The 13,448-nt window shown below is 34.7% G+C and overlaps 1 protein-coding gene across 1 annotated transcript; it reads right to left on the bottom strand.

Annotated features, from left to right (window-relative positions):
- Window positions 1–383: 383 nt before the first annotated feature.
- Window positions 384–10,231, bottom strand: LOC133206163 (uncharacterized). The gene is made up of 2 exons (XM_061342089.1): window positions 10,155–10,231; window positions 384–2,463 (listed from the first exon to the last, which is right to left on the bottom strand). Exon 2 carries the CDS (start codon window positions 2,312–2,314, stop codon window positions 689–691), a length of 1,626 nt encoding a protein of 541 aa, XP_061198073.1. The 5' UTR covers window positions 2,315–2,463; window positions 10,155–10,231; the 3' UTR covers window positions 384–688.
- Between the last annotated feature and the right edge of the window lie 3,217 nt (window positions 10,232–13,448).

Below are 13,448 nucleotides of genomic sequence, written 5' to 3'. Positions count from 1 at the left end.
GATTTTTAATTCTTTCCAAAATCTATTCTTAGATTTAATAAGTGCCTGTATGGTTAGAAACACAAAACCACATGTATATAATTTCACCGAACATTAACATTTGATTCAAATTCTTAGATTTTTTTTTAATCTACCATGAAATAATGCTCTCACTGTCGGCAATGGGATGGTAATGTATTTTTATTTCACTCATTAGTTGACCATTGAAATCTTCTGTTCAGCCTATAGATAATTATGTACGTGATCGTTGACCCTAAATGTACTATTTGCGGAAGAGACACAAATCACGGATACCCGATATCAGTATTACCAGTAAAACAGCTTTTGTCTGCAAAACAAGCATCAAGAAAACCCATAGAAACAGGTAACTAAAATATCTCAAGTCAAAGGTTGAATGCCCGATTTGGTTTTAATATCAGTTTTCAAATTGCAAACAAAAACACGACTGGCCTTTATAAGTTCTGGCAATGTTTCTGCAAAGTAAAAATCCCAGATTCAGAAATCAATTTAATAAAAATCCAGTTAAACATAACCTGTAGACTTTCACTTCACTTAACTATCTCCTGATTTGTGCCAGATTTACAACACACGGTCCTTTCATAACTGTTCGCATCTTTACATGGTTCACAGTATAGAAATGTCCATGCACTTATTATGAACAATATTTGTATGAGCACCTTTGTTAGAATCACGTTCGGATGAAGAATCCTGCTCCGGTGGAAGATCTTGGTGAAGTGGGAGAATGACCATTGGTCATGACTGCTTCGTTCACCTTATTTTGATTCAGGTCCAATGTGGCTGGTACCGCAGTCTGATAAACTGGTCCTCTATGGTGGTGGTGATGGTGAACAACGTAGGGTCGACCTGTGGAATGGACCGAATGGGGGCGCTGGTACACTCTCTCGATAGGCTTTTGAACGTTGGTGGATATTCCTTTTTTTCTGTAAACGACGGATCCTTTTGGGACTGCGCTATCAAAATGAACATGGACTCCGTTTGGAACCCCTCGTAAACTTCCCTTCATACTTCCGTCAGTGCTTGTATAGCTGCTAGTACTGTATATAGCCGTTCTTGGTCTAGTTGAACCACCTACTCGGCCACGAAGAACAACGTCATCCTTCCAAGACTGGTAATTTGTGGTGCTCGCGCGAAGTAATTCTGGGCCGTCCGGCTGTGTCTGTCGGAAAGTAGCTGGCAGTGTTGCAGCGCGCTTTTCCGGGGGTGGAGGAAGAGTTTTCGACGACGCTTGAACCCCTAGACTTCGATAGTCGGGTACAGACACACGGACTTTTGGGCCGGGGCCGTCGTCGTTCTGGACTTCTCTCAGTTTGACCTCATCTTCCTCTTCATCTCTGACAACGGCATCGATTGGTTCCAGCGCCTTGTTAACCGTCAACTCGGTATCAGGTTCTGTCCGAAACGATTCAGTCTGAATTTCCTTACCACTCTTGTCATGGTAAACTTCAGCACTTATTCCTGTGGATTTCTCTAGCATGAATTTTATTTCTCGCAGTTCGTTAGATAGATAGTTAAGTTCATTTTGAAACGATTGATTGGAATCTGAGGTCTCAGATACATTGTCAGAATATCGCTCTGTTCCAGGGCCGGAGGCTTGTATTCCGATGTTGTTTTGACTTTTACCTTTTCGGTAAACTTTTTCCAAGGTAACTTTTTCTCTTGGAGATGATGGTGGCGATTTTTCAACGCGAGTCTGAATCACCATTTTTGTGTTTCTATTTTCGTCCGGTTTCGACTGTCCATTAACGACAGCTACCTTTGTATGTGAGTTTTGAATGGCCCCATTCTGTTGTGCGGTCGTCGTTCCTGTCTGCATGTTAACAATAGTCTTTAATTGTCGTTTGTGATCCTCATGTTGTTTAGATCTCAAGGTCCAGTTTCCTTCGTCTGACCTTTTTAATTCGATGTTATATCCTTCTACTGACGTCATAGACTTCCGCACATCTTTATAATACTGTATAAAAAGCCCAGCATCCAGGGTATTCTCGCAGCGGTAAGCGAGAATTCGGTACTTGTGTCTTGGGTCCTTCGCGATCACCAATAAACAATTGGGATTGTGTTGATTAACAGTCATAAAGTATAAGTCAGGAAAGGGTACATGATTGACTAGCACCTTACCCTGTATTATATTTGACATGTAAACACGGATTCCATCCCTGGCCATGCACAGCTTGACAACACTCCCCTTCTTTTTCCTCACCAGCTGCTGGATTTGGTTGATCACAGTATCCGCTAAAACACTTTGACGCCATTCTCCGAGGTACCAGGCTTTTTTCTTAATATAACCTTTATCCATGACTGTTTATTTCACCTTTATTCACAGATGTGAAATAGTCTATCAGTTGTTTTATATTTCTGTTCTGCACACAAGCACTAATGACACTCCAGGATCTCTTTTCAAGGAACACCGCTCACCAAAATGTCACCTCTTCTTAGATGCACTCTCTGGAAAGATATTTATAAGATAAATTTATCATATTTATTCTCGTCTTTTGACAAAGACATCTTATCATCACAACCGTCAATGATCCAGCAGAAATAAAGAGCACAGTTTTGAAATTCACCAAAACCGGTTTTGAATTAAATTCGGATAACACTGTTTTGATTGACAGGGAAAGTGGGCTACCCTTAAACACAGAGGTAGAGGGTTACTCAGGGCCACGATGTGTGTTTCCGTGAAGTAGAATTCAAATATTTCCGTATTATATTTCTACAGTATTGTTTAACACTAAATAAAGAAAAAAAAAACAGCAGAATACACCTTGATCCTTTCTGTGCCGCAGGTATTCGCCGTCACGTGTGACGTTCACAACACACCGTGCATTTTTATTGATCAAGGCTGCAGTTTTATTTTAAACTAAATCACACGTCAGGTGAAGCGAGAAAATCACTTCTGTTCGTCAATTTATGCTGGAAATAAAATTAACATTCAACCTTTACTTCTGTCATCTTCGTCGAGGACACGCTTCATTGGATAAAGCTCTAAGGTGGGTTCTTATTAAAATACCTGTTCGCTACAACGACTTAAAAATTGTCAATAGTCACCTAAGTAGAGGGCATGTGGTAAAAACGATCGTACTAATTCCATTATAAACATTTCTGAAATACACAGAGAATTAGCGATTATAATGCTGTCGATTTTTTAAACAGTGTTATTCCACGACCAACTCCATTTTTTTTTTTTTTTTTTTTTTTTTTTTTTTTTTTTGTAGAAGTAAATATAAACGTTTTCAAGCTGTCAGCTGGTCTTTACTATGTATCAACATTTAACCCTTTATTCCAAAGCGTACCGAAAACTCAGTATGTGTTGACAGGTATTGAAAAAATCGAGATATTGCTCCATTCTTCTCAAATATTAGTTGAAACCAAAACATTACATTTCTAGTATTGTATCGAAAAAATAAATATTTGTTTAATTTTCCAAAATTAGAACTTATAATGCATAGATAAAGAGAACACACTCTCAGCAAATATGGATTCATTTTCACCGAGAAAAGTCAATTGCACTTTCTATTACTACATAGGCGAGAATGTTTGGACGATGTCACATTGAATATGTAAACAACTTTCATATATACAGAAACCACAAACTAATTAACAACAATATTCAGTCTTTAGACCGTCAAATTAACATACGGAAAATGGGGCCCAATCTTGAATCCTTCGCCAAAATTTCAGCGTCCTTTGCCATTAGAGTTACAATGAGGGGAAATGACCCCGTCTTAAAAAAACTAATAAAACCTATAACCCAAGAAAAATCTGAAGCTTAAAAGCGCTTACTTTTTAAACAGGATCCCCTCAAACAAGATTCTACTAAGGTTATTGCCAAATTGTGCATGAAGCAAAATTCATTACACAGCCGATGCAAATTCACTAGTATCTACCAATACATGTATTTAAAAGACGAGCCTTTATAGCAACCATCATGCAATGAAAAATACACAAACATCGATAAAGAAAAAAGGATAAACTACAAATGGTAAAATAAAAGTTATAATGTAATGCTTCAATAAAGAAAATAGAGGCACCGATACTCTAACTGATTTTCAAATTTAAACACTTCAGAACATTCCAAACGTGTCTAATTTGGTTGTCTTTAAGTACTCGCATCAAAAACCCTTTGATTAAAATTTAAGCAAAGGAAAATTATAATTGAAATTTGCTTTGGCAAGGATAAGTTTGTGTACTTTGGCCAATAATACAATTAAACTGATCTTATGCGCTAGACAGGTGTGTAGTGAATTCAGTCTGCCAAACAATGACCAGGAGTCCGTGTATTATAACCTACATCTCCTTAAAACAGACATTTCGAATTCCTTTCGGCTGGTTGTGGGGCGCTTAGAATATGTTCATACTTGCACTTGATTATTTTATAGTTTGAATTCCAAAAACTAGGCCAGAATAGATTGCAAGCAATAAGAGAACTAAAATTAACATTCAATGCTGGGGAATTTAGAACTGTCTATTTGCCTAAGTATTGAAAACTTTATTATGTTTTACACAGGTATTAATCTGTAGGACCTGTAAAAGAGAATGCAGACACTCATGGCACTCGGTCTGCCGTGGCAAATACCTTGTTTGTAAACCAAAAGGAACCCTTTGAACCCAAAGTCGAGCTCGATATTAGCCATAGCTTGGTGCTTCCCTAAATTTATTTTAATTAAAATATTCTAAAACGAAACTTCAAATTTCTATTAATTTTCTGAGGAAAATTCTAAACAATAATTATTCTCGAAAAAATATATTTGATAAGATTATACAATGCCATTTAAGTTTTTATAAAAAGCACATCGGTGATTCTAGCCATATTTAGGAGTTATCATGAATTAACAACTGTTTTAGCCGGAACCTGTCAGTTATGAGGAAATCGGTGGCTAGTGTGCAAACAGAATAACAATTCTTTACCTGTCTAAGTTTCAGTTTTGGTTTCTGAAATGTCGAGACAATCCGTATCTTGCAGTACAGGTCTAACCGGTTTTTTTCTTCCGCGCTATCTCTGATTTATTTTATTTCACAACAAATAACTATATATAAACTGTAGGATTTTGGTGTGAATATCTCTGATTTCACAATAAATAGTAACTAATATGTAAACTGTATAATATTAGCTAAAGGATTTTGGTGTGGAATTTACAGGTGCAGAAGTTGTCACAGAAAACGGCCTAAGAATTCAGCAGTACAGGCTGCCTACCCCTACCTGACCATGACATGTTTGTAACATTCCGTGCTGAATTGTTTCTTTGATTCTAATGATAAGTCAATCTACGCCAGACTATCGTGCCGGATCAGTTTTTTAAAATGATTTGTCGATATTCTGAATACACATATCGAGATTTGGGTCGTTCTTGTCATCTGTCTGTCACTCATTGTGTACGGGTTGGAACACCCTGGGATAAATACGAACCAGGCACTTAGAAATAAAACCACTTCATATATCAAGATCTAGAGAAGAAAGCTAGTAGAATCGCTCTTTATTCTGAGATTGTATCAAACTGGGTCATTTAATCAGTGTTAAAACATTAATGGATCACTACTTTTCAATATCAGGTCCTATTCATTTCAGCCAAATCGTGCCTGTTCTACAAATAAAGGAATTTTTCAAAAAAAAAAAAATCCATTGATTTTTGTTCAAATATGGAAAGAACAGCCAATATTTACAAGCTATAATCATGTAGCAAGTGTCTCTATGTTTTGTTGTTTTGTGATACCACTTGTCTATAGTACGTAAATTCGGAATTTTCAAACATATACAGGGTGTCCCAAAATATATGATACCATTTGAAATACCTGCCACAATCACATCCCTTGGCCAATTTCTTATGTCTCTCATGACCGTAGGAACCGGGGGGCACGGGGGCCGTGCCCCCCCCCCTTAATAATTTTGCCGATATATAGAATACTTTAGAAAACTTATCTACTATATAATATGCTTGTGCCCCCTCAATAATAACGTCTGATTTTTTTTTTTTCTTGTCAAGGAATTTTGGTAGTTGATAGTGCCCCCTCAACTGAAAATGTATGGTTGTGCCCTCTCAAAGTGAATTTGCTTCCTACGGGCCTGTCTCTAAAATTATTTGAATAAGTACAATTTTATAGCAACAAAATATTCCATAAAAATTCTCACACTTATGAAATTGCAACGTAACAAATTTACATCAAACTTTTGCAAAAAACTGCAATTTGATACCCTCATTTTGAAACTGTAATTATCAATCCTAGTCTTAGGTTACTGCTGCTAAACCCAAACCAGAATCCTAACATATATAAAAGGTTTACCTCTGATGAAAATTCAGAAGTTACTACCGAGACAGGCACTGTTGTCTCAAGTTAAGGAATTTTGTGCAATGTCTAGACATTATCATTACACAGATAGAACATCATTTAGAGGGCATCATTTAAAAACCATTGCATTTTTCAAAGTGAAGTCATTTTGTTGTTTTCTTTTAAATGACTGTCAAATCATGTGAATAAAATTGGACAGTATATGCACTGTTTATAATGCATTTGTTAGAATTCAATATTCATTACATTAGGTTTTACAGAATCTTGAAATGGTACCATATATTCTGGGACACCCTGTATAATTATTGGTGATGTCTCCGTTGAACACATCCTACCATGTCGCCTTATGTAATGATAAGTTAGAATAATTTGTCTCTATTTAAAGCTAAAGGGGGTAAGACTGCTCGCTCTGTACAATTCCTACCAACAACTGGCAAGCATAGTCATTTAACGTTTTTATTCAACAGGAAAATGTATACCAAAATATATGTTGTTTATCGCAAAATTAATCGCTACAGTCCTTGATTTTGTTAACTTTGAACAAGTGGAAATATTTTGCTTTCAATACATCTGCTAGCTGATCCAAAATAAGGAAACCTTATGAATTATATCCAATTTACTAGTATCAACCAACTCATATGATAAAAGGGATATTATAGAATCGAAAAATAAATTAACTAGAAAAATTGTTTTTTGTTTTGATTTTTTTTACATTAAATGTTTGAATTAAAACAAAATGTTTAGTGTGTTTGCTTCGTCATTCGATGTCACAATGCAAATACAGTGAGTAACATTTAGTTATTATGCATTAAATGCAGACAGAATTTTAGAATATAAGAATGTATAATCCTATGCTATGAATAGTTGACATTCTGTTGAAATTTAATCGAAGCTAGCTTAGCTTAAATGAGTTCATTCTAGACTCAAAGATGGAATCTCTTTCATGGGCTGTGTGCACCCTGTCTAAAGTAGAAATTACTTGGGTTTCAAACCAGTTATGATACAGGAGGAATTTATGTGGGCGCATATTTCTGCTCTATTCAACAATTTTCTTGAATCGCATCAAATGCAAAGCCAAAGTATTTTAAACCTGTGTAAACGATGAATAAGAATAAAAGTTTAATACATAATAACACTGTAGGTGTTGTAAGCAAAGACTATATGGGGAAGAATATGTCATTTACACTCTCCTAAAAATACACTAGGTTTGGATTTGACAGTCAAATATATATCCTATTTACATAACATTTTCAAGTACTAAATGTGGTTCTTCATCTACAGGTTTTGTTCAATGTTCCATTTCTCAATAAGCACAAGTAGGGTGATACACATTGACATGAATATTTCTTTCGGGGCATATATTTCGTTTGTTTGTTTGTTTGTTTTATTCGATGACATCGTAATATAGGTTACCACAGGAACTACACATTTACGTTACGTGTGGTTTGGGATGAGAAGTCCCCATGAAATGTGACGTAAATCTCGTTACTGAAATTGATAAATTGTACGTCGACTACGCCCCTTTTGTTAATGTTACGCTGTACCCGTTTCCTAACCAACTCTTTTCTCAAGTTTTTTTTATTATTTTATCTACAACCACACAGGTGACAGATGGATTGGTGGTCTTAAACAACATTTGACACATACCTGTCTGAAATACCAAGACAGTTTAAAAGAACAACAAATGAAAAAACTTTTTAGATAAATAAAAAATAAATTAAATATTCAAAATAGTCATTGAAATACTGTAACAAAGTATCGGAGAGTCTTCTCCATTAGGTAATATGACTATTTGGAATCAGATGTACGTAAGAAACAGATTAAATAAGTTCACGAAATTGACAAGAATTGATTCGCTTATCTAATCAATAAATCTATGGGAAGGTCATCTAAAGTATTTTACTATCTGCAAACTGATTTAATCTTTATAATTACTTTTCAGCGTCAAAGTAAGAGTTATTTTTACGAGCAAACTCCCAAAACGCCTTGACCATTGTCCGTTCAAATTGAAACTTGATATACTGAGCTTTAAAACGTCTCTGTCCCCTTCTTTTATATATTTTTATTTAGTTGAAGGAACTTCAAAGCTCCAGTAGGCATTCTCCTCTCACCGTGAGATTTCTTACATGACTGGTCAAAGTAGGAAATTAAGATAAAAATATGGAGAAAAAGAACTTAAATCCATCAAAATTGTTCATAAACGAAATAATATTTTAACAGCAATTCGGAATTTCTGATAAAAAATGCAAGTATAAGCTACTGGGATTCTTAACAGAGAAATATTAGGCCATTAGGGGTCCATATACCCATCGTAAATAACCAGGATCCAATTATCCTCGAATATAGCAATGTTTCTGAACAGAAAGGTTCATAGGTTCAAAACATTCAGATTCTATTTTAGTGGGTATGCAGTTTGATTCAAACAAGACCATATAATATAATTCCATTGTGTTGTCAGAAAATTATGGAATGAAATATTTTACGGTATCTTGCGGTGTATTGAAAACAACGAGTTGGATAATCACCCAAACTTTCACAGAAAATATTATTTTGTTGCATATTAAGTTTTGAGAATCTTAGTGGTACGACTTATGTCATTTTTGTTAAGTTTGTGTGCGCTCGCCCCCCCCCCCCCCCCGAATTTGAACGGTGCTAAGTGTGCAACCTACATGTATGTCCAACTTCTGGAATAAAATTCTAAAGTTTATTGCAATTAACGGATATTTAATTTCTACTTTATAAATAAAGATCAGGCTGGTGAGAATATAATTTCAGACTCGCCAAGAAGTCGAACAAACTTCAAGAAGCTTACATAGATATTAAATCAAGCGAAGTTTTTTGGATCATGACCAGCTTCTTGTGGCCATTAAGATCGTTTAATTCATAGATATTTTTCAGATCAACTGTTGAGATTCCTTTCGATAACTGAAAATTCAAAAGTATAAATAGTTTGATAATCAAAATATTCACAATGTAGTATTAAAATATTCGAAAGTAAATGTCAAAATATTCAGAAGTAAATAGATAAAATATTCAAAGGGTATTGATGAAAAAAAAATACTTAAGTATATAATAATATTGGATTCAGGGAAAGGTGAATTCTAAGCCTTCCTCATAAGGACCTGTTTATTAACATGCATTAAATACATGTGTAATATACAGATTATACAAGAGAAGCTTAATTTTTCGGGCAAAAAATCGAAATGATAGAAAAATTCCAAAATGAACAAATATCAAGTAAATCTGAGTATAAATCTATTATATACACATAGCTTTAATATATTGTAGGTGGCCTAGTTGGAAACTGCCTATCATGAAAAGTCGTAAAAGTTCGGCTGTGGGACTATTTTTCTGTTCTGGAACCCTTAATGTGATAATTCATCTACATCACTGTTACATAATTAACTGGAAATTCACCAGATTTCATTCATGTCACTATTACGTAACTACAGTAGCAGCTTAAAATTAAAATAAGATCATTAGTCAACCAAAGCCTTGAAATGTTTGTCCAAAACAGAATGCAAAATAATAAATGCACGGTCTTGGAATAAGAATTGAGGATGTTGATCTTGCAGAGGAAATATTTTGACAAAACATCGTTATATATTATGGTGACCGAGGGACATCGTACATTATTTAAGTACTATTTCACAAGATCGGATTAATGATTGACGTCATTATCAGTAATTACTTGAAACGACAGAAATATTATAGTTATTTCCTTTGAAAAGTCCACCGACAGAATTCGCAAACCATTTTTCGAAAATATCAAAATTTTTTTTTAGCGCATAACTTTGAATTTTAATTGCCATTATGTTTGAAGAGACGTTTGATTTAAAATAAAATTTACTTACAAAAAAAGTCTACTTTTCCTTGTCAACCATACACTCTTCACATGTCACAACACCTGAAACATGACCAAAACCGCCATTTAAATGTTTACCTTTGAATAACAAACGAAGCGTGAAGAATGTTAAGCGTGGATCAGCTGATTAGTGTTTAGGAAAATCGGCAGATTGGAAAAGGTGATTAAAACTACCCCATTACACAAAAGAGTTCTACACTGTTTTTAATTCACATGTAATCTATGATCCGCTTGAGTAATTGATATTTTTTTTAACAGAAGGTCATCTGATAACACTAAGCAACGACCGCAACTAATTAAAATTGAAATGTTTGGAGAAATGAGTAAATGTAAATTCATCTGCCAAATAATTACTACATTACAATTCCTTTCAAAAATAGTTCGATATGTCGCGGCGCCCTAGTGATAAAAATGAAGATCGAACCTTAGTTTGTCTTGGTATTTGATCAAGCATTATTATAGTAGATAAACTATGGTGGCATATTTCTACCCCTTACATGCAAGATAAATTATGTCAAATTGCAATAAAAGTTTGTCAACATGCAAGATAATTATGTCTACATGCAAGAAAATTATGTTTTCATGCAAGTTATCAATCTTTTTTAGAAAAGTCTGATTTAAACATGAGTAAAATAAACAGTGACCAGTCTGTGCTAATATTCTTTTACTTACATGTATACCAAAACTTGCATCATATAATCAACGAAGCGCAATACGTCACTAACGTCTGATTCTGTTGGACTTGAAATTCATGCAACATCAAGAAATAGGTGGCATTTTATAATTTACGCTCCATAAAATTCCTTAACATTGATATTTTTAATTGTAAGACTTTAGAATTCTGTTTTTCATAGAATAATTTCATAAGTCAAAACGCATGTACCTCTACCTCATTTTTATAAATTTATAGATGTTCCCAAGTTATTGCCAGTTCCACATAAGTTTCTGTTGTCTTTTTTACGTAAACTTGTAAATAAATTTTCCATTTAGATTAGATACCATCGTCGCAAGCCACAGATTTTGTGTCCATTCTATTTCCAAAAAGAAAAAAGAAAAGTGGCTCTACTACTACAAAATTTTTGCAGCTCTCATCATTATTAATGACACACATTCAACCAATGGAATAGTGATCAGCTGACGCTTCAAGTGAGAAACCTTTTGTCCCATGAAAATTGTTGGTCTATCTTAAATTTGGACGTAACCATAAAATCACGGGTAAAAAACGGAACGGAATGAAAAATCATATATCAAGTTATTTACTTCACACATCATTTATAAACAGACAGGAATCAGTCAGAATCTTTATCTACTGCATAGTTCATATTTAATTAAAATTATCATTACAATGTAATTTATTCATGATTCTCCACCCTCAACACTACATATAGTATATGCATGCCATGGTCAATAAAATACATACATATACTAGACTCACAGCCCAAGTATCTTTCTAAACGCCTCATTTATCACTCGACCAATCTAATTATAAAAAATAGCTTTCTCATCAAAGACAAAACTCTCTTTTTATGCTGCCGTAGAATTGGGGGCATATAGTTTTTACCCTGTCCGTCTGTCTGTTTGTCCGCAAAAACTTTAAGCTTGGCCAGAACATTTGAACATTCGGCTTTCATATTTCACATACATGTGTATCACTTGTGACAAGACATTCCCTTGGGCACCGTTTAACCTTGACCTTGATGTTTTACTTACTTTTGAAAAACTTAAACCTTCGCCATTAATTTTTCAACGGTTGGTGTTAGGGCTTTCATATTTCTTAGGTATATTCCTTTATATATAAGACCTTTTTGGGGGGTACCAACATTTTGTATCTTTTGACCTAGAGTTTGACTAGCATTTGATAAACTTAAACCTTCGCCATAAGCTGCCATACGGAAGCATCAATGTTTCACAAACACAACTTGTTTTATAATTTATTATGAAACATTCAATGTTGTTTTGAAATAGAGATGGGAAGGGGGGGGGGGCACAGAAAGAGAATAATTTTGTGTTGGAGACATAGATCAATCGGATGAGACTGTATAAACATAGGTCCCATGTCGCAGTAGGTGCTGGCATGACAAAGATCCCTCAATACCCAATAGCCCTGAGTGCCGAGTATAAGTCTGAATTTGCAGTCCTCCACCGGCAAGTGGTGGCGTCTCCATATGAGTGAAAAATTCTCGAGAGGGACGTTAAACAACAAACAAACACAGGCACAGTACTGGGTGCCCTGTATAAGAAACGAGTGCCTGTGCACAGTAAAATGGGATTTTAAAGCTTTACACTTCTAGGCCAACGTACAGTTCTACTGGGCTAGAAATACCAGTAACTTGTGGCTTTTCTAAACTATTGTCCTGAGGCTGGAGTGGAAGGTATAGAAGTCTAAATACTGATAATATTGAAACAAAAAAGGTCTTTCAACTTCTAATACGACAAGGTATTTGTTCTTGTTGACAAATATATGGTCATTGCCATCAGTCTAAACAACATGACTGAACAATAAGACGTTTTAAGAACATTTAAGACGATTTCAACAAAGACATTTGTACCATAAGTTAACAGATAGGAAACATGTCCGTGTAATTTAAATCATGTTCATGTATATATAAAAAAGATCGTACGAAGGTATTTTTGCATTAAAAAAAATCATTAGCCAAAGCTTTGATCATGTAAAGCATGCAAGATCCTTCACATATTCAAAAGTAAGCAGAGTTGCCCTTGTCCTTATTACATGTAATAAAACATTAAAGACTTTTTTTAAATTGAGAGACAATGCATTTAAAAGCATTCTAAGTTGCTTTTCACAAACACATACATAAATAATTATAAACATTATGTATCGCAATTTAGTATTTACAATTGGCAACGAAAGTAGAAAACAAGTAGAGTACACTGCAAAGAGTCTTACATTACCTGACAAAAGCTTGCAAGTCATTAACAAACAACAGAAAATAACTTGGGCTTATATGTGTTCCTTGTGAAACCCAAGAATCAGCCCTTGTTACATAAATTACAGGAGTTTTCTTCTTTCAAGGTTACATGTTTCTGTCTTATCGCTAAAGAGTCTGAATTTCATTTTAAGTACTAGTATTACCAGGGTAAACTCGTTTGCAATAAGACCTAAACTTCATGCATAGCTAATGAAGCTTTTCAAACCTTTTTTTTTTCAGAAATACCAGTTTTGCTACCGCTTGCTCAGAATCGTACAATACATTAAATGCTTATGGTGGGTCTGACATGACTTCTGAATTCCTGACTTTACTCCTGAAACCATGTTGACTTT

This window comes from Saccostrea echinata, unplaced genomic scaffold, assembly GCF_033153115.1.
Source record: "Saccostrea echinata isolate AGI-Se365-2 ecotype Australia unplaced genomic scaffold, CSIRO_AGI_Sech_v1 ptg000054l, whole genome shotgun sequence".
Lineage (NCBI taxonomy): Eukaryota > Metazoa > Mollusca > Bivalvia > Ostreida > Ostreidae > Saccostrea > Saccostrea echinata.
Note: the sequence above shows the minus strand (reverse complement) of the source record. Positions and strands in the feature narration are given on the sequence as shown.

What these genes read in the sequence shown, in the direction of transcription:
- LOC133206163 (XM_061342089.1), bottom strand. Translation starts at nt 2,314, where the DNA reads ATGGATAAAGGTTATATTAAGAAAAAAGCCTGGTACCTCGGAGAATGG.